This window comes from Pelmatolapia mariae, linkage group LG14, assembly GCF_036321145.2.
Source record: "Pelmatolapia mariae isolate MD_Pm_ZW linkage group LG14, Pm_UMD_F_2, whole genome shotgun sequence".
NCBI lineage: Eukaryota > Metazoa > Chordata > Actinopteri > Cichliformes > Cichlidae > Pelmatolapia > Pelmatolapia mariae.
The window spans coordinates 36,671,689-36,693,432 of NC_086239.1; the positions used below are offsets into that span (position 1 = coordinate 36,671,689).

The window sequence follows — 21,744 nt, forward strand, 5'->3', positions numbered from 1 at the left end:
GGATTCAAATTTAGCAGCTCCCAGGCTGCTTGACTGACCTAGAAACTTGATTTCTCTCTGAATTTGGTCCTGTGTGTGTCTCTCTGTGCATATGTGTTTCCATATGTGTACATATTTGTGATTGTGTGTGTGTGTGTGTGTGTGTGTGTGTGTGTGTGTGTGTAACAGAGAGAGAGAGAAAGAGAGGGCGAGAGAGAGTTTTTATGGGAGCATCTTAATGTATGATTTAAATTCAATATATTTAAACTGGTTGACTGAATTTGATCCTGTGTGTGTCTGTCTGTGCATGTGTGTTTCCATATGTGTACATATTTGTGATTGTGTGACTGTTATACTTTTTTTGCTGATTTTTTTCATTGAACAATTACATTTGAGGGACCCTTATCATATTCAGGATTTTTTCAGCTGTCCATTTTGCTTTTCTAATTTTTCTATTTAAGTTATTACTATTGTGCTAAATCATACTGTTTCTGCTATTTTATAAGATTTGTGCTAAATATAGTATATCTGCTAAATCATACTATTTCTGCTATTTTATGAGATTTGTGCTAAATACAGCATTTCTGCTAAATCATAATATTTCTGCTATTTTATAAGATTTGTGCTATATACAGCATTTCTGCCAAATCATACTATTTCTGCTCTTTTATAAGATTTGTGCTAAATATAGTATTTCTACTAAATGTCGTATTTGTGCTTAATCATAGTATTTCTATATATTTCTGCCAGGTCCCCAGGCAGCCAATCCTCTGTGAGGACTGAGACTTTTAAATTTACATATCAGGGCCTGCATGGCTTCCCAGCCAGCCAATCACATCTGAGGGCTGAGACATACAAATTTGCATACTTGAGGCCTTCATGGCTTCTAAGCCAGCCAATCATATCTGAGGTCTGAGACATTCAAATTTACAAATCAGGGCCTGCTCAGTTTCCCACCCAGCCAATCATGTGTGAGGGCTGAGGCATTCAAATTTGCATATTGGGGCCTACATGGCTTGTAAGCCAACCTTTCCGTCTATGTCATATATCTCTAAAAATTAATATTTTTATTTTAAATAGATAACACTTGACGATTCCCCCATCTCTTCTGAACAAAACGTTGTAAGAATGACCGCTCTAGCCCCTACGGTTTGGAAATTATGGTCATTGTTTGAGGGGAGTCCTCACTATGAGAAGTAGACTGCAAAAATTCAGTCTCCCTCTGTGTTCCTGCGTGTAGTGCACCTGTTTTGGCGGGAAAAAGTACACAGCCTCTCTGATTTTGTGGATTCAAATTTAGCAGCTCCAGGCTTTTTGACCCACCTAGAAACATACAGGAAACACTGTATGTACAGCCCCTGTTTGTTCACTTGCTGCTGCTGCTGCTGTGTGTCTCTGTGCATGTGTGTTTCCATATGTGTCCATATTTGTAATTGTGTAAGTTATTACTATTATGCTAAATTATAGTATTTCTGCTACTTTTCGGTATTTGTGCTAAATACAGTATTTCTGCTAAATCATACTATTTCTACTATTTTATAGGATTTGAGGTAAATATAGTATTTCTGCGTAATTACAGTATTTCTACCAAATCATAGTATTCCTGCCAAATATTGGTATTATTGCATGATCATGGTATTTGAGCAAAATCATAGTATTTGAGCATTTTCATTCTGTTTGTGCCATAGCATACTATATTTGCTGAATCACAGCATTTCTGCTATGTTGTAATATTTGTCCTAAATCACAATATTTCTGCAATGTTTAGGTATTTTTGTTAAAAAAAAAGTATCTGTAATCTTGTACCATGTTTGCTAAATTCCTGTATTTGTGAGAAGTTATCATGTTTCTGCTAAGTTACAATATTTCTGCTAAGTTCTGCTATGTTATTGTATTTCTGCCAAGTAATTAACATTTTTGCTAAGTTCTTATGCTTCTGCAAAGTTATTGCAATTTTTTGCTACTTTTCAGCTTTTTCAGCTATTTTTAGCAGACAGCTTCAGCGTTACAGCATCCACACTGCATTTTCGCAGGAAATGCAAATTTTTCTAGTTTAATTTATTTTTACAAACATCCTCCCCCTGCTTGAATTAGCCCAGTGGTTCCCAATCTTTTTTTGCTAGGCCCCCCTTTGTTTTACAAGAAAAATGTTCGCCCCCCCCCCCTCGCGCGTGCACGCACACGCACAAACTCATCCTCCAACAACACACACCCATATTTTGCTCCATTGCGGTTTCTTTCACACCTCAAACATTTAGTAAACAATTAAGCAAATACAAGTAATCTGCAATAAATTACAGGTAGTAATAAAATAAACTACTAACTCTTTTACGCTACGTCCACACCTACACGGGTATTTTTGAAAACGCAGCTGTTTCGTCCACACGTAAACGGCGTTTCGACTCACCGAAAACGGAGAGTTTTTAAAACTCATTTTTTCCGTTTACGTCTGGACAAGGAATACAGAGTTCGTCACGCAACGTCAAAGGTATGTGCCTTTTTTCACGTCACGCTGTGCGCCACGTTATTGTTTACATGAGATGAATTGCAGAATGGCAGAGACGAAATACTGTTAATCTGACTATCTTCAGGTTTTACACGCTTACATACACACGCAGCTACTGTCCCTCCATTTAGAAAGGATGTGATTATTTTACCGTAGTTGTTTTTTTCATGTGTAATAATATTCAACATTGCTATCAATGCATTTTTCAAAAAATGCCTCTCTGTGCAAAATATAAACAACTGTAGGATACTGTTTGTCCGTGATTTGAACAGCCCAGCGCTGCTCCCAACGCAGGGAAAACCAGTTCTGCAGGGGAGACCTACCTCGGCACTTGTGCAGGTGAAGCCAAAGGGAAGATATGCTTCACCATATTTTCTAGTCTTTGGCTTAGAATAAAGTTGGTTTGGAAACATATTGAGCTATGCTTCATCTCCTGCTTTGCGTTTCTGTGGGCGCCCCGTGCTAGCAGTGTCCAAGCGTTTTGTCCCCCCCGCCTAGGGGGCGGGCCCCACACTTTGGTCTGAATTAGCCTATAATCTTTGGTTTAGGTTTGAAACACCAGGATAAAGAAGGTAGAGGCAACTGCTACAGACCCTGGATAGCTTAGATGGTAGAGTATCAAACCTTTAACCCGAGGGTACAGTGTTGAAGTCCCTATTCAAGTGAAATGAAAGTCTCTTAAGTGCTTGTACTAAAGTTTAAAGTGGTGGATTTTGGGCTTAACGTTTCTGTAGCGAGCCTGGAGAGGTGAAGTTATGCGCCTCTTCTGTGAAACCAGATTCGGGAGACAGATTTGGGAGCTACTTTAAGATTAGGCTTCAAATTTTCCTTTTTGATAGAGCATATAGTTAGGGTTGGATCATAATTTTGCTGCTTAGATTTGGTGCTATATTAAATACAATTGAATTGAAATAAAATTGAACTGCTGCATCACTGCAGTGTGAGTTCAGTGTAACTATTTGGTTCACAGCAGTTTAGTGCTTCAGCAGCAATCTTGCTAACCAGCGCGACAGTAGAGGACACTGAGCAGATAAGACTGCACACACCAGACACTGAAGTACCCTTCATGTGTCTTTGAAACTTAAAAAGAGGTCATTCGTGTGTGCTTGTGCAGCTAGTTTGAAAGCACGACATGCCCATCAAGTTCAAATAGTCTGTAGGTGGTGTTGAGTTGAGCAGTTTGGAGAAAAAGTGGGAGAGGTGAAGCTGAGATGGTTTGGACATGTGCAGAGGAGGGTGATTCTTAGTTGAGGTTAAAAAAAAAAGTTAAACTAACCAAGTAGTCAAAAACTACGAAACACTCAGATAAAGCTGAGAACCGATAGATAGATAGATAGATAGATAGATAGATAGATAGATAGATAGATAGATAGAATTTTATTTCGAACATGCAAATATAACTGAAATAACAAGAGAAAAAAGAAAAAGAAAACTTAAAAAATCATCAAGTTTTCATGTATATATACATGTATATTTAATGGACAGTGTCAAAAACTCTCTCAACAAACCCTTTTAAAACCATAAATAAATGAACACTTAAAGAAGCTATGGTTGCTATATTTTAGTGCCAATTTTGATAGCTTTCTCACTGAACTGTGATGACTGACAATGATGCCATTATTTATCCTTGTTCTAGTGTAATATGTGTTAATTACTGCGTGGTTGTGTTCACTGATAGAAACAAATAAAGTGCTGGGACTGCTTTCCCTCCCAGATCCACACTGTTTGTTGTGGTATGTTTTTTTTTTTGGTTCCAGGGACAAACATATTGGTCCCTCCAGTTTTTCCACTTCTTTGTACATTCCCACATGTCCATTCCTTTAGTTTCAGCGATCTTCCTCCAATAATCTGCTGACATTTCTAAGTCCTTGTATTATTATTATTATTATTATTATTCCTTGTATTTAGATGAAGATTGTTATTTTGTTATTGATAAATTCAAAAACTGGGGCAAAAAGGAAATAACCTGGAAATGCACAGGAGGACTAGAACAGAAGCAGAGCAGAACAGATCAACCAAGAGTTGTGGGCAGCACTGACGTGACGTGTACTTACGTTTTTAGGGAGCTGTGTGTCTCCACAGCTGTTCTCAAACTAACGAAGCCGCTTGGACAGGAGACGAAACCTGATGTCCTCCTTCACTTTCATCAACATTTCTTTCAACTTTATACTAAGCGTGTCAGTGAAAAGCTATAAAATGGAAGTTCAGCCCTCGGAATCAATCCCAGTTGTTTATCCGCTTTTATTTGTGATAATGAGGGAACAGGCCTCACATGGCCATGAAAGTGCGTATGGCACTTTTGAGTCTTTTAAAATGGGGGACCATATATAAAAATGAAAAATCCTCAGCTAAAGCAACCCCCTTGAATTAAAGCTTTAAGTTTAAAGAAATTCAATCATGTCTTCAGTGTTTGAGTTAAAATCCACTGTGACACTGTACAGAGGTACAAAAACTGTATTACTGCCCCCCCCCCCCAAAAAAAAACAAAACCTTTGCCTTTATAGCTAATAATTAATAAACAATGGTGTGCTATCACCATTATACATTTTTTTTACCTGGGACAGGTGACCGGTCTGTCGAAACAGAGACACAGGCATCCATTCATTTAGCGTCACCAGTTAACCTAACATGCATAAGGGATACTCATGTGGGTACACATGGGAGAGCCCCCAGCCCACCGATTCAAATCCAGGACCCTCTTACTGTGAGGCGACCACCACTACTTATTAATCTGCAAAACATTTCACTGTATTTATGAGTCGAGACATGAAAAATGTCTTTTAAGTTTCAGATTACAGCATGTGTTTGATAGCTGGATGACACTACAAATCACTGACTTTGATTGTTATATTGGTTCAGTTATAAAATAATGACTCAGACACGTTGAACCTTGAAAATAAATAAACTATATTTAAATAAGGTCAACTTCACTTGATTAAAGACCTTCGTTTTCTTTCAGGAACACGTTACACCTCATGCCATGATTCAAAACCAAGTTTTTTTCTAAGATTTTTTTCTTGCATTTCATAAAAAAACTTAAATATCATCTTTAGTTAATTTATTACAGTATCGAATAAATGTTTATGTCTATCACATGACATTGTAATAATTTCAGTCATTATTTCCCTACAAAGATTCAGGCAGAGAGAAATTTTCATCATCACAGGAAACGACTTCACAGAGAGACACACTGAAGAGAGCAAGACCCGGGAGGGGAGGAGAGGAGGCTGAACACGAACACAGACACTGAAATATCATACACCAACAAACAAAAAGATGACCTGGGATGTAGCCTTGACCCAGCACAGCAGGATCTCTTTTCACAGCTTCTACAGAAACAGGTGAGGAGGAGACTCTGACTCCAGGAATGGCGCTTGTTTGTGTTTCTGTTCAGTCTGTCTGAACCGAGCTGTGGTTGTGCGTGTCACACTTGCTCACTTTATTTCACAAGAAGACTCAGATGTTTTGAAATCCTACTGTGGGGAATCGATCTGACAGAATAACCGAGAGGCATAGGTAGACCATGCTGCTATAACGCACGTACACCGGGCTTCTTCATCATGCATGTGCAGGGGAACACAGGAGGGGATGCAAACATGGATGCACACTGGGGAGGGGCAGGTAAGGAGGGGAGGCTGAAAAAAGCTGGGGGGTGGGGGCATCACATCTAGCTACAGAACAGCGAAGGCCAAAGGCCGACAGTTAGTACAGAAGTTTGTGGAAACATGGAACATTGTCCGGACATTGTAGACAGTTCTGTTTTTGGCTCCTGGGCCACACCGAGGTCACAAATGCACACATTGTGGAGGTGATTCGCTCTGTTCCTGCTGGTGCTGGTCATTACACAAGAGTTCAGCAGACCTCTGCATGTGTGCGTGTGTGTGTGTCATATCTAATGTTGGTCCCACCTGGTGGTTTGAGTGAGTAAACTACTGTTCAGGGGATTGTTTGAACCTCACACACAACAAACCTGCCTCACAGCCACAGCTAATATCTACAAAACTTTAGCTCACAACAGCCTGAGACTGACAATTATACTGGCAATGTTCCACACTGTTTCTTTATGTAAACATGCTACTTACACTCAAAGTTCCTCTGTCACAAGGACAACATGAAGAAGTGTACACTGGCGGAGGGTTACAACAAACACTGCGGCAGAAAAAAAGACACGGACCGAGCTCGAACAAAGTAAGCTGCAGCTGAACCTTTTCTCGTATTGCACATTGAAACCTAATTCCTTGAATAAACTCCAAACTGTTGTCCTCAAGGACCTGCAGCACATCTTATGCTTAGAGAAATAATCTTCTATAAATAAATAAATAAATATATAAATTATCTACTATACATGAAAAACAAAGACACAAATGAGTTAGCGGACCGTGTATTTCAGTAAATTAGATGCTTTAAAGTTTGGTTATGATGCACTACTACACCGTTAAAGGGGAGACTCCTCTCTGTGGAAAATATATCAAAGTCTAATCCACTAAATTCAGACACCATGTAGTCTACATACCAGCTTTATACACTGAAATGATCCTAAATGTTGTTTAGAAATACAAAAAAATCTACCTTGGCTACATCTGCAAGGAAAAAGATACAAAACTGGATTTTAGAAAGTTTACAAAGTTAGTCAGGGTTAACCAATCGAATCCTTTTCAAATTGTCATGTTTAACAACAATAATGAAGAGTTCCACTTGTATAGCACTTATCATCTGTGGGTGAGAGGTTTATAATGCAATGTCCTCAAAGAAATATATTTAATAGGACAGAAATTAGGCAGTTGTTATAATAATAATAATAATAATAATAATAATTGAAGCTTCTAGTCATTATTATTATTATAAGACAATCTTACTGCTGTTTGTTGTGACATTTTTCACACACTGGCTTTCCTGCTTCATGCATCTCAGTGCTGAACGTAGTAGCCCTGAAATGCCAGCGTGGAAATGTCGAAACAAATCAGAGCGTGTTCGCACACCATCCAGTGTTTTATGGTGTATTTAGCAGCTGATTTCTTCAGTAGCTTGTGAACATTTGTTCCAAGTCTGCCATGCAATGCTGAGCAACACATGCATGCCTTGCAGAGCCGTGTTTCCTAATGCATTTCCCATAGAAACCAGTCTCTGCTGTGGCACTATGCCACTCCCGTGTAGACACGCTCGTTTGAAGTAGACCCTCTGGTGAATGAGAGGCGATGAATTACATCGCACGGGACAACATGATGGGTCCACCTGGATCTGGTGTTAGCCGAACCAGTGGAAACTCGAGACAGTTCTCCCTTCGTATATTGCACAGTAACCACTTATAGAATGATGGAGGAAAAGATAAGCACAACACAGTGTTTTAGTTATGTTAAATAAAGTGCAGCCTGGGCAGTTTGTACAGCAGAAATCTTGAATACTAGATTTTTTTACTTGAGCTTCCCTTAAGGCATTCTTTGTTTGCCCTCTTAAAGCATCAGTGTGCTGTAGACTACAGTCCTGCAGCCTAATTAATGTGTAGATTATTAGCTTTTTCCTAACAAATGCTGCAGACCGGATGTTGATGATCGCAATCAGCAACTTTAGAGACTTTATTTTTGAGAGTAAACTAACATTGTTGAGTCCTGTTAACCACCCGTACATGTTTGTCTGCCCATGCTGCTGTCGCTTAAGATAAAGGAATGGACGAGTCTGCCACTAACAGTAACACAGTGATGGCTGACTGCAGCTCATCAGCCCATCTGACTGCCTCAGACAAAGTTTTTAAATGACACTGCACACATCGGGAGTGTCAGAGCGCATATTTGGTCCTTCAGGAGAGGAAAATGTCCTTTTTGTTCCTCCCGGACCAAACGGCTTCTTCTGTTTTATACAGGAAGATTTAACATCAAGGACTAGCTGACAGTTTCTGTTCACCGAGTCGACACAAAAACACAGGGATGTAATTTACAGGTGGATAATCAGGCTGGTTATTCCCTTTTTCATAGCATGTACATGACATATAATGTGAAGATGCTCTGTACATGGCTATACATGCAAAAAATAATCCTTCAGCTTTATATGCAAGCCCCTGTCAGAGGGGCTGTGGTCCGGTAAAGAGATTGGTACAAGGATGTTCTTTTAGTCAGTGTTACACTTATGCAGCTTCCTATTTGCTTGTTTTGGTTGCTAAAACTTTTATTTTCCACTTAGCATGTCGCTAAAACTAAAACCGCTGACATTTGTAATCTTTGCAACTACCAGTGTTCCAGTCTGTGCATGAATTTGAAAATCATCTAAGTTTTGCTGACAACGACAGTAGAAACCTGGCGTTTCTGCCTCTGCATCCTTTTGTGTGGCAGCCTGCCCTGTGAAATTACTGCACTCTATATGAACACCGGTTTGTACTATTTACAGCGCGTGTGGAGAGCCACCTTCAGCTATACTGCGTATTAGACAAGCATCACCACTATATAAGAATCTCTTGTAGTAAACAAATGTAATGTTGTTGTAAACATTCGACTCCTTATTTGATGCAGTGCTCCTCCACTTCCTCAGTGAAGAAGCATGAAGCTGCAGAGTTGATGGTCTGAATGACAGACTAAAGGAAAACAAAAGTATTTTTCCTTCAATGCTCACAGGATTGTGATCCATCTCAGTGGTCTGATCCTGCAAGTGAGCTCCTCAACTCAAAATAAACACACCTGGCTTTAAAGTGAATAAAGCATCCTCTGGCTGACCTGACCTTCTTTTTACCTCTGAATCTCCCATCACAGTCATTCTCTGTCACTCTCCGTCTGCTGCCTGTTAACTATCTGCAGTAACCTTTCATTTTCACGCTCTCACCCTCCAAAAATACTTCCTCTTAACCCTCATCTTTCAAGTAACAATGAGTGTGTTTGAAATGCGCTGTTTACACATGCTTAAATGTAGTGTTTGTGTGTTTGTGAACATGTATCTGAAGCCCTATTAACCAGATGAATCTTACACTTGTTTCGTGTTAAACCGTGGACCGAATGGACTGACAGTCAAAGATTTTGTGTGTGCTGCTGTGCAAAATTCTTCTGGAACATTCTTCATCTCCTCTTTAAAAGCCGTTGATGTGACAGTAGGCCTCCAGGCTGGAGAAGAGGATGTACAGGAACCACAGACCCAGGAACAGGAGGGTGGTCAGGAGGCGGGACACTTTCGGGCCGCCGAGCTCTCCGCCGATGGAGGGCCGGCGTCTGAACAATAGCACGGACATGCAGATGAACGCGAAGATGGTGAAGAGCGTGACGGAGAACGCCAGTGATCCAGGATCCACCTGGAACTCCTTTCCTTTGATTCTCCAGTACACGGCGGCCACTGACCACGCCACTCCGATCCCCAGGAACACGTTAACTGCGTTGCTGCCAGTGACATTTCCAACCGATGCGTCGGCATGCTGGTCCTGTATGGCAGCCACTTTGCTAGCAAAGGTGTCTGGGGGAGGAAAAAGTGGAAAATGTGGGTCATACACCTTCAAACACACACAAACAAACACACAGACAGAAAGACAATCACCCTCCCAGAAAATGTTTTTTTAATCCATCCATTCGCTTCCACTTATCCTTTTCAGGGTCACGGGGGGCACTGGAGCCTATCCCAGCTGTCATAGGGCGAGGGGCGGGGTACACCCTGGACAGGTCGTCAGTCTGTCGCAGGGCTAACACACAGAGACAGACGACCATTCGCACTCAGGTTCATTCCTGCATTCACACCTGTGGACAATTTAGATTAACCAATTAACCTATCCCCACAAACTGCATGTCTTTGGACTGTGGGAGGAAGCCGGAGTAATGTTTTTAATAGAAAGCAATTAGATGATTCCAAAGAGACAAACAATGACCAAAAAGATACAAAAAAAACCAACTGCAAAGGTACAAAATGATTGACAGAAACTCAAAGCAACTACAGAGAGATCCAAAATTACTTTAATGAGGCTCAAAGCTTGTGTCCAATAAGATATAAAATGATTTAGAGACACAAAAATGACAAAAAAGTGACTAAAAACAACTAAAAAGATGCAAACTGACAAATAGACACAAAATGGCCAGAAAGAGAAACAAATCACTACTATTCTTATTGTATATATTGTATATCATATTCCTCTGTTCCTCTGTCTCTCTTGCTGCATTGAGTATGTGTATGACAAAAGAATCTACCTCGGGATAAATAAAGTTCTTCTTATCTTATCTTACAAAACAAAAGATACAAATAAATGATTATAAACAGATGCAAAAAAGCAAAATGATGCAAAATGACTGAAAGACACAAAACAACTACAAAGAGTTACAAGTTACAAAGTGACACTACATGTACTCATAAATCTGGGTATTCTCCCATAATCCATCCAATACTCAGAGCAATCAAATCATCCATGCTCCTTTCTGCCTTTTCTTTCTCTCACACAGTGAAACGGGACATTTACTCACCTGGAATGGATGTTCCCAGCGCCACAAACACCACGGCGGTCACGGTGTCCCGCAGCCCCACAGTGCAGCCGAAATGTGATGCCAAATCCCCGATGATGGCGGTGAGGAGGCCGATGACGCTGATGGACACGAAGAAGCAGGCCCAGCCGTTCCAGTACTCTGTTGGCGGGACGCAGGCAAACAGAACCTTCCAGAAGACGGTGAGGAAATGCATGACGTAGTCATAACAAGATGGAAGGCGCTCCTCACGACCTTCCTCCTCGTCATCATCGCCATCACCTGGAGGAGCCAAACACACAGTGATAGTTTTTACAAGTTACGAACAGCACGGAGATCATACTACTCAGAGTACTCAGGGGGTTTGAACACAGTACGTGACCTGGGTTCACACTGTCACGAGGAAAGTCTTTTTGATTCTGTAGGTGATGTGTGGGATTAATGTCCTGCCAGTTTCATGGCGTGGCAGGATATTAATCCCATAAATGTGCTGTTGCAGTCGTAGCTCTCTAACCCTGAAGTGACCAAACTATTTTAGCACCTTAAAGGACAGAGCGGTCTTTGACTTTTGTACAGGAACACTTTAAAAAATCTTCATCATACTTTTATCTATTACATATTTCTTAAATGTTAAAATGTTAAAGAAATAAGCTTATTTGAACAGTCATCATCTCTTACTTCATACAAACCAGATTGTCCTTGTTTTTTGACAAAAAACCCATCACGGTAAAAACACAACATTTTTCATTATCCACTCCATAACAGGGGTTAATTCCTGTAAAAAGCTATGAAAAGTTGTAGAATTAGACAAATTATTGATATAGGAAACATTTTTATAATAGAAATATCACAGCTACACATTGAAATATGCTTCAAGGAATACAGTTAACTGACTGTCCGCAGAGATCTGTTACTTCCACTAGATGGTGGCCTTCACTTACAAATCTGACCTCCACTGACCCGACCCTTCATGCCTGAAAAAGGCAGCTATTTAAAATATTAGATTTATTATTTTTCTTACACTACAGACTAGAAACATGCTAATATATTTTACTGATTAGAGGAACAGTTTATAGCAACATTTGGTGCTTTGTTTTTAGGGATTGAATTATGTCTAATTCAAGCATCTTTTTCTCATTTAGCATAATTTACCTGGAACGTTATTACGGTTTTACATTTCAGTTAAATCACACTGTCACACAGAATTCAATGACAGACTGAGAGATTGGTGTTTCCATAAGAATAGATGACTCTATTTTCTTCAGTGTGTTTTTTCTATACAACATTTACAGATCAATGCCTTTGGAAGTGACACAATAAAACAACAACATTACAAGCTAGCATGTTTTTGTGCATGTGACATGCTGTAGATGCTGTCTGAATCCAATAAGAGGAAACAGCACACAATGGGCTACCGGGACTGGGAGAGGTGGGTGTAGGACTAGACAATAATGATGATTAAACACCTCAGCGACCCGGGGTAGGGTGTTCCCACAGCTCTGCTGCTACTCTGCTCTCTCTGGCTAAGGGCAACGTTTCTGTGATGAATCAGCTGTTTATGTGCTCGAGAAGAGGAATTAATCTTTTCTTTTTTATCTGACTAATTTTTGGGGCGAAGATACAATGTAACCAATGCACTCTGAGTACATACTGTGTATAAAAATAGATGTAGCAACCAGGTCTGGAAAATAAAGCCATTCTTTTAAATGAAATTCTTTTAAATCACCAGACAGGTGGGAACTCTTGAGGTTGAAGAAAGGAGACTTGTACATGAGCTCCCTCACCTTCCTGATGCGTTTATGCTCTTAATTGGTAATTTTAGATGACAACAAAAAGAACATGAAGGTCATTTTGTAGCTTTTGAGGATAGAGGATAAAGCAGGGTATGCTTCATCATGGGATTTACAAGTCACCCACGTATGAAGACGCAGTGTCACTTTGATTCTAACTCAGATCCACCCCTCCTTTAGCTGATGATGCCACAATGCTAATCAATTGGTGACGTCACAGTATATCTTTTATATACAGTCTGTGACCCTGGTATAAGGTCCCGCCTTGGTAAAATCCCCCTTTTACCCACAACATTTGATCAGTCTTCTCCTTCAGTGAAATTCATCTGGCAGCTTTTAAACAGCCAATGTCAGTATCTTCTAAAGCAAAGTTGGGAAAACTCTGCATCTCATTATTAAAACAAAACACAAAGAGGGCAGACTTCATGTTGCCTGAGTGATTTTGAGTTCACTGCTTTGAGCACATTAAAAGGTGATTGGACATTTTTTAACTTGAGTTCTGGCTTAATGTGGAGATAGTTAACTTGCCAGTGAACAGACAGGAAGCTGTATTACAGCTGATGGTGCTCAACTCTGAACTGCTGTTTAGCTATAGCTGTGTTAAACACCCCTGTAAGCGGGAGCCCAGGGAGGGAACTTCCCCTCCTATTTATCTTTATTAAATCTTACTATTACCGACCAGGCTGGTAACCATTTAGCATCTTAACCGGGAGCAGTGATTTTCTGTGTATCGTACCAAGAGACTGTAACTTGGCTAAATTCTAGTCTAGACATCAAATGAAAAGTTGTGCATACAAATCTGAGTTACCAAAACTGTCTTCCTGAAGAATCTTTAATAAACAGCAGACGATGCAAACAATCAGGTGTCAGTAGCTAACAAGGCTTTGTTCGGGCTGGCGTAACATCAACACCAGTCTGCAAGCTCACTCATTCAGCAGCCGCCTCCTATCCTAATCCTGTACTGTCTTATAGCTATACACACATTAGGCCAGACAGTGTACATGAATTACACCAGCATGAAGCAACATTAGAGTAGCACTCCTATCTCTACTTGAACCTAGTAGTAGTGGACTAATTCATAAAATTTGTCATGATGGAAAATGATTGAATTAATTTAAACAGTGCCAAAATCACAACACCACCTGCCTTGAGGAGCTTTATATTATGGAGATGACCAAGTTAAAGAGGCACTTGGAAAACATATGGTCCTTTTTTGTAGTTATGCCCATTTGGGTAATGACACGGTTTTTTAATTGTGTCTCTGTACACCTAATGGTGGATTGTAAAACATATAATCAAGATGTGACTGAAGTGCAAATGTGGGGCTTTAGTGTAAAAAAGGGATCAACAGCTTTTCTTTTAGTTTCATCAGTTTACAAAATGCTAAAAGGTCAATTTAATTCATTATGAATCAAGTCAATGTGTCACAGCAGTCTGCTTGAAGGTGTGGATGAATTTTTAAAGCACAGTAGGCTCTTTAATGGCACTTTTACAGATGAAGATTCAAAATCATTGTTGCGTGTCTGCAGGCTGCATGTTTTCTTTCCCTCTCCTCTTGTTTGCCATTTCCTCAGGTACACAGACTGCAGGCTGGTGTCAATTTGGGGATCTCCAGCTAATTAGAGGAAGGAGGCTTTGATTGGACAAACCAGGAGTGCATACCTTGATAAGGAGATTCACCTGTGGCTGGGTCTCTCTTCCTTGCTTGGAATTGTTTGGCACATGTGTAGCGCGCCTCTGGTGTATGTCATTCGTTTGAAGGTTGTGGTGGGAGTAAAGAGGACTAGCTAAGTCTGGGGACCCCATACACCTACTCACGTAGAGTCCTTTCTGTTAGAAACACTAGGTAAGTAGGTTGGTATGAACCATGAAATTAGGGTGATACCAAGGATTAGGGTCCCCCCCCCCCCCAACTTTTTTGTTTTTCTAGGGTAAGAGCTCAGCTAAGTTTCAGTTTTGTCTTTTTTGGTGTTTTTTGTTTTTGTTTTTTTGGCACAACCTAACTGTCCCTTTCCCCCCCATATTTGTTGTATGAATTTTGGTTATTGTTTTTGTGAGAAAGCTGCCATTAAACTTTATACATTTCTGTTTATAAAACTTGTACCGAGTTTCTGGAGTTGCTGTGTTACCCCCTCCTGCCCTCGAGGAGGCGTAACAATCATAAACTTCAGATGATCCTCGGTCACACTCACAGCTTCTGCTTAGACTGGCTGACTGTGTCATTAAAGGGGGAAGAGCGTCCATGTGACAGCTGTTTGTTCACTCTAGTAATGCGTCCACTGACAGACCCTCACAAACAGAGCTCACCTGCACTGACAGTGACCGCCTCCACAAACTGTTCCCTCCAGGAGTGTGTGCCGATAACCAGCGCCAAGTTGGTCTTCTTAATGAGCTTGTCAACAGTGCTCTGCCAATCACAAGCACAACACAATTCATTAGCAAGCAATTAAATCCAAGGACAGGTGACAAGAGTCACTCAGGTGAGATAGAGCTTGTTAGTCATGCTTTGTGCAGCTGAAGGGAAGAGGACAAAAGTTTGAAAAATGAACTATTTAGGTGGCCTTCAAAAACTCTCACGTATGAGTTTACCTGTCAGGAGGACTGTTTTGGCTTAAAAGCGCAGCCGGCAGGTGGGACCGCTCTAATAAAAGATGCTCCTGCGCTGCGTTACAGGAAGTGTTAGGAGGAAGACTATTTCTGGGCGTCTGATTCAGTTTTGACAGTTACAGTGTATGAAAAATGGATTAGCCCGCTCATTTATATTTCAGATCATCAAACACAATGTAATATTATAAAGCTAGGCAAAGGAAACCTGAGTAAATGCAAAATGCAGTTTCTAAATGATGATTTCATTTATTAAGGGGAAAAGCTCTACACTCTGATTTTCATACTAACAGTGCTGACCATGAGGACAACCAAACCACCCTAACACTGACAGATCCAGCTGATGGTTTACCTACAAACTCTCACAGAAGCTGAACAGATGCATCATAAAGACGAGCTTTGTTTGTCTTTGTGATTTCTTATTTGCAAAGAATCACAACAGCAGATGTGGCACAGATTTCTTCATCTGATATCATCCCTGACACAACCCTCTCCCCAGGATTTGTGTCTCCACCTGGTTTTGAACTCGGGACCTTTTGCATATTAGGTGATTGTGTTAACCACGACCACCTAAATTAAATGACATTTTATTTAGTTACAAGTTGCGTAAGCTTTCATGACATCTGTCATATATGAAGAGAGGCCGACAAAGACACCACATCAGATATTTTAGTCACTGCTGCATATGTTACACATTTTTTTTCTTTTTCTTTTCAGATTATTTAATTTTCCATATAATGACACACCATCATCAGTTCAATTCAGTTAGAGGAGCTGTGTGCAGACCTCGAAGCCAAAACATCAACATCTGGGCATCGATGATAAAATCGTCTCTGTATGATTGAAGTACCTGCAGTTTGTCTGCAGCTGCACAAACACATGAAGTAAAAGCTCAGTGTGCTCGGTCGAGTTTGGAGCTGTGAAACTCACTTCAGTAATTTAACCAGCAAATACAAGAAGGAGCAGATGATACAGTGCAGACATGCACACCTCTCCCATTGTTTTACATACTTCACATTGACTGCGTTATTCCTCAAGGTCACTCACACTATCCACTAATGATGAGTGACAAGTACAATTTTATTTGATCACAAGGGGTTGGTTTAATCAAGCGGAGGATGAAGATCTGGTGTCTCAGTGGACGGCGTTTGGTGTGATGATGGAATGATGGCTCTCCTCCGTCGGCTTTGTTGATGTTTGTTCAGCGCTCGTTCCTCGTGTAATTAATCCTCAAACAAATCCACGCTTCTGTTCGTGTTTAATTGGCTTAGAGTGAGACTGGTGTTTGAGTTGTTCGTGTCCTTCGTTGAGCTGACCTTATCTGCTTTCACACATTTTGTGTTAATTAGAGTCCAGATTATTCAGAGGAAAGCATAAAAGCAAACAAGAGGTGTATTTCAGTGACTGCTTATTGTGACAGCACTTGTGTTATTCACTGCATTTAAGAAGGATTTTCATGATTTAAAACCTGTGAAACACCCACTGCTTACATAAGAGCTGATGATAACAGGAATTAAGAGAACTTGTTGATGGTTAAATTATTTAATTTTGTGTGTTTCACACAGACTCAGACCTGTAATACAATAAAAACCTAGCAAAACAGAAAATGGTCCTTTCACATGAGTGACCTGATACGATTCCTTAATTAAACTTTCGTGAAGTGTAATTAAAAATGACGGATTATCATCCATCCAAATGGTCCTTCTGCATGTTTGTAACCAGTAAACTAATCTAATGTTATGGCTTGGAGCATGCAGGAGGCAGAGGGCTTATGTGGAGGTGGTGGCTGCTTTTATTTGCTTAAAATACAACCTGAGCCCAGCCCAAAGCACCTTGCAAATATCTGGACAGCTTGCAGAGGAAAGAAGCACACGGAGGATGCTCTGCAAACTCTAAGAGAGTCTGCATCCTCCGTGTGCCTTGACAGAGCTGCTATATAGAGGGCAACTCATGCATTTTCAATAATTTAAACCCACTTTAGACCGGCACACTGAGAGAGGGTTAAGACCGAGGTTTAACAATGTGAGAAAGAGCGTAAAGGTGGATTGCATAACTCTGCCAGGAGAGCACAGTTCCTTCTACTTAGCATTCATTTTTGCCCTCAGAAATCAGTAAATTAACCTCTGTCTGCAGTGCAATGGAAATATCATGAGGTCAAAGAAAGATGTGAGGGAAAAGAGAGTCTCAGTGCACAGAAAATGCAACCTCTCTACTCTAAAGGCTTCTTCGTGATGTGACCGTAGATGCCTGCTGGGTTGATAACACCCTGAAGATTGTGACTCATGGGTGCATGCTCTCCCTGTGTCTGCATGTCCTCCAGCTTCCTTCCACAGATGAATAACGTGCATATTGGGTGATTGTAAATTGACCGTAGGCATGAATGGTTGTGTCTCTCTCTCTCTCTGTGTTAGTGCAGCAGTAGACTGACAACTTCCATAGTGTACTCTGCTACTGGGCCTACAACAGCAGTGATGGGCTCCAGCACCCGAGAGACTCTGAACTGGTAAGAACTGGTTTAGAAAATGGATGGATGGATCACCATAATTAACATTTACATGGTGGGATAGAATTATCTCCTTTTCTTTCATAAATAAAAGGTCCAGCTTACACTAAAGGTGGTAAGAGAAAAGCACTGAGCCACCTGTCCTTGTGAATAAACGATTATTACAGTTGCCATGCTTATATGGAATATGTGCATGGCATGAGGTGCGTGTATAAAAAAGTGAAATTCATCAAAGTAACAAAATAGAGAAATATTAGTTCACTTGAAATTAAAATAGCACAAAATAAAAGTTTAATTACTCACTGGCTCTGGACCTGTGGTGGCTCTGACTCACTCCTCCCGCCTAAACCAATTCTTAGTCCTAAGCCACTAAACACAACCCAGTCAGAGGGGCTGACTTAAAACCATGCAAAGGGTCATACATACACTCACTGCCCTCGTTTAGGAACTTTAACCCAACTGCTATGAAAGACTGTTGGAGTTTGTATTGAGGCCACAGGAGGAAAAGCCCTTTCTTGGAAACACTGAGGTGTGCATTTAAACTTGCTGCAAGTCAGCTTAGGTTTGTTGTGTTTCTTCTAATAACACTACAAATCTAGTGTTACAAAACAAGCCCACATCCTATCACACTCTGTCCTCTGCAACTCCCTCAAACAACGTGCTGAGCTCTGCTTTATCCCAAATAGAGTTTCTATGCTGCTTCTTCTCCTTTCATTGTTTTTAACTGCAATAAATAAATCAAGTGGAGTGATAAACTTTAAAGCTGCTGTGGGGCAATAATCAATAAGTCATCAATGTATTACATTTTAACACATTCAAAAACTTCAATAAAAAAAGACATGCAGTAATAAATTTCTTTTTACTGCACAGAGAGGACAACGAAGTGACAGAGGAAGAAGAGAAGATGAATCATCACCTTGAACTCATACGACTCTTCAATGACCACCTCCAGGCGGCTGTGCTCTCCCAGGATGGGTTTCCCCATCTCTGCTATCCTCCGAGCCTCCTCCTCCTCAGCAGTCATCTGCCCCTCTGTCCCCTCTGTGGAAGATGGATGTGAAGGAAACAAAAGGGACAGCACAGTGAGACTGGCCTGAAACTAAGAAACTTGTAATGGTACTTCCACAATGAAGTGTTTTATTTTAAGGAGCACTTGTGCGCATCACCATGAGCCTGAAATACGAGTCTTTATGTGTACATGACAGATACCTGCGCGCGCGTGTGTGTGTGTGTCGCTCTATGGAGACAAAGGGTGGGTGGCAGAATATTTGTACCATATGTTCAGAGAAATACTAAAATAAAATAAAAATTTAAGGCATAAGCATGTCACATTATGCGAGTCAGTCTAAGGGATTTACATAAGAGTCATTCAATTCATATTTGATCAGAGAGTGGATTTTTTTAAAAACTGAAAACCCCAAAAGATTTCACTTTTGTCAATTTTAGTGTCATTATTATCATAATCAAAATGATCATCTTCACCATCATCGATGTGGTGATTTAAGCTGCAGTGTTTCCAATTTTACTTACAGTAAATAAACAACCTGGTTAACTCAAATTTTCTACCAGCATTAAAACCAGACCAACTGGGGCATAAATGTTTTTCAAACAGGTTAGGGTATGTTTCGGGTGGGGCTTGTACGGCTTAAAGTCAGTAATTCAAGTCAGTTTTAAAATGTTGATACCACAAACAGGTTGACTTGGTTTAAGTTTTTGGCAGGCAATAAACAGAATGGAACACACTGAAGTGTGTTGAAATCACTGATTTGTTAGTGAATCCATTTCCATCCTGGAGGAGTTTACTGTACATTTTTTCTTATAAAATTTAAGTTAATGACACCCTTTGTGGAAAACACTGTTGCTTATGTAAACTATATTTTTGAAAAAATAAAATTGACCCATGAAACCCACATATTGAAACTTAAACCAACAGTTTTGGATTCAAAGATTTTTTTTTTCCTGTGACCCAGAGCAAAAAAAATAATTAATTTTGCATAATAAATGACTTAAACAAATAAAATTTATAACTGCACAAATCGACTCACTGTGCCTTTGTTATTAAAAAAAAAATCAGTGTTAACAAATGGAAAATTAGTTATGTGAGGCCTTCCTCTGATCAATTAACCAAGCAACATTGTTGCTTTTTTAGTGTTTAAGGTGGGAATACACTGATTAATAGAAATAAGGTGATAACATTTGAAAAGTTTTGCATTTTTCGCGGTCTGTTTAAAGTGCACCTGTTTTGCTTTTTCTTATTTGCTGCCATGCATTTACACTGGTACAACGGTAGATGGCCAAAGTTTCGCATTATGAGGTCAGCATATATATAATTAAGCTAAAAGGTCAGCTGTAACTTCGACTCTGTATGAAGTCAGTAAGAGAGGACATCCCAAATCCCTGCGAGAACAGAAGCTACCCCCACCTGCTGTTTAAAACTTTGTGGGGGGCAGTCAATCAAAAGAAGGTTGACTTATGAGGGGAGGAGCTAAAGCAGCTTGTTTGAGACTGTGGATAATCCGAGGCTGCAGTATAGCCCTTCAGTTTAAGGATCATCTTGAACTTTGACTCATGAAAAGCTTCTCCAGTGGAGTCTGATAATAAAACTAAGCAGCTGGAAATGAGCATAAACGGTCAACTTTAAGCCAAAACAACTCTAACATTTTTCTATGGCATAAATTCAGCTGGCTGAAACAATGCAAAATGTTAATAAGCTAAACCATGTGCTTTATATACTCAGCTGCTTCAGTCTGAGAGAGAAAACACTAAAGCGCTTGCAGAAAGAGTTCATTTACGCTGACATATGGCTCAGTTTGGTTTGCTGATCAACTGCCAACAGAGTGGCAACGGCAGCTACACCAACCAGAGTTCATCTTGGAGAAATAACCGAGAGCCAATCAGGGTTTGTATTACAGCCAACAATATTTTCCTTACACTAGAGAGAGGTAGTAGCTGTCTGGTGGTTCACAGAGAGCTTGAGTTTAAGGCTCATTGTGTTTCGAGCGGGATTTACTCGCGTGGCCTTTCTGCTCAGAGAAAAGAAGAAAGGAAAGAGACGAGGATTAGACCTCCCCTCTCCACTTTATGGTGTATACATCTAATTCCAAAAAGGCTGAGAGCGCAAAGCAGCATATGGCAGTATTCACTGGCACTATTTCAAGCTGTCATAAACACCGACGCACACACACACACACACACACACACACACACACACACACACACACACACACACACACACACACACACACACACACACACACACACACACACACACACACACACACACACGGCTTGTGTGACTTCTCTTAGCTTTAAGGTGCTTCCTCTGAGCACAAACATATTTACCTCAGGGAAGGAGCTCTGCCTCCCCCTCTGTGACAGTCGATGGAGTTGAATGAGAAATTGCCTTCAGGTCAACAAGTGTCATTGTAAACCATTTTGTACTGGAGAGCTTCCTGCACTCAGGGCACTTTTCCTCAGTCTATGAGCATCTCATTCATGCTTTTTCTGCCTCTAATGGTCGGTCATTTCAGGTTAAAGCTGCTCAGTTGCTTTGATAGCAAGTTTGACAGGAAGTATAAGGTTTAGTTAATGGAAAAATGTTATGGCTGTTGTTTACTGCTGGCAGAGCTGAGCATTGATTTTGATTTTTAATCGTCTGTGTTGATCATAAACTTAAAAGAGCTCCTGAAATGAAAATGTGGGAGGACTGTGATTTTGATTTGACATATATTTAATTAAATGTGATCTGACATTTACTGGTGACTGGGTAAGCTCTTTTTGTTGCTGCATTTTGTGGAGCTATTTCTTTTAATAAAACGCTTATATAGATTTTTACTTACTGAGCTACGTGATTTTATGTTGCTATATTTTTTTGTACTTTTTGTTAGACTGTTTTCTTTTTACTTTATTGAGCTTTTTGAGCTGTTCTATGTTATTATACTTCCAAAG

At 40.2% G+C, this 21,744-nt stretch overlaps 1 protein-coding gene across 2 annotated transcripts in view; it reads right to left on the reverse strand.

Moving 5' to 3' along the window:
* Positions 1–5,375: 5,375 nt before the first annotated feature.
* slc8a2b (solute carrier family 8 member 2b) overlaps positions 5,376–21,744 on the reverse strand; it is a 208,432-nt gene continuing 192,063 nt past the window's right edge. For both annotated transcript variants that reach the window (XM_063493884.1, XM_063493883.1), the window contains 4 exons: positions 18,713–18,837; positions 14,997–15,096; positions 10,903–11,181; positions 5,376–9,910 (listed from right to left, as the gene is read on the reverse strand). In XM_063493884.1, coding sequence (XP_063349954.1) covers positions 9,534–9,910; positions 10,903–11,181; positions 14,997–15,096; positions 18,713–18,837 — 881 coding nt within the window. In that variant the 3' untranslated portion in view covers positions 5,376–9,533. The remainder of the gene's footprint in view (positions 9,911–10,902; positions 11,182–14,996; positions 15,097–18,712; positions 18,838–21,744) is intronic.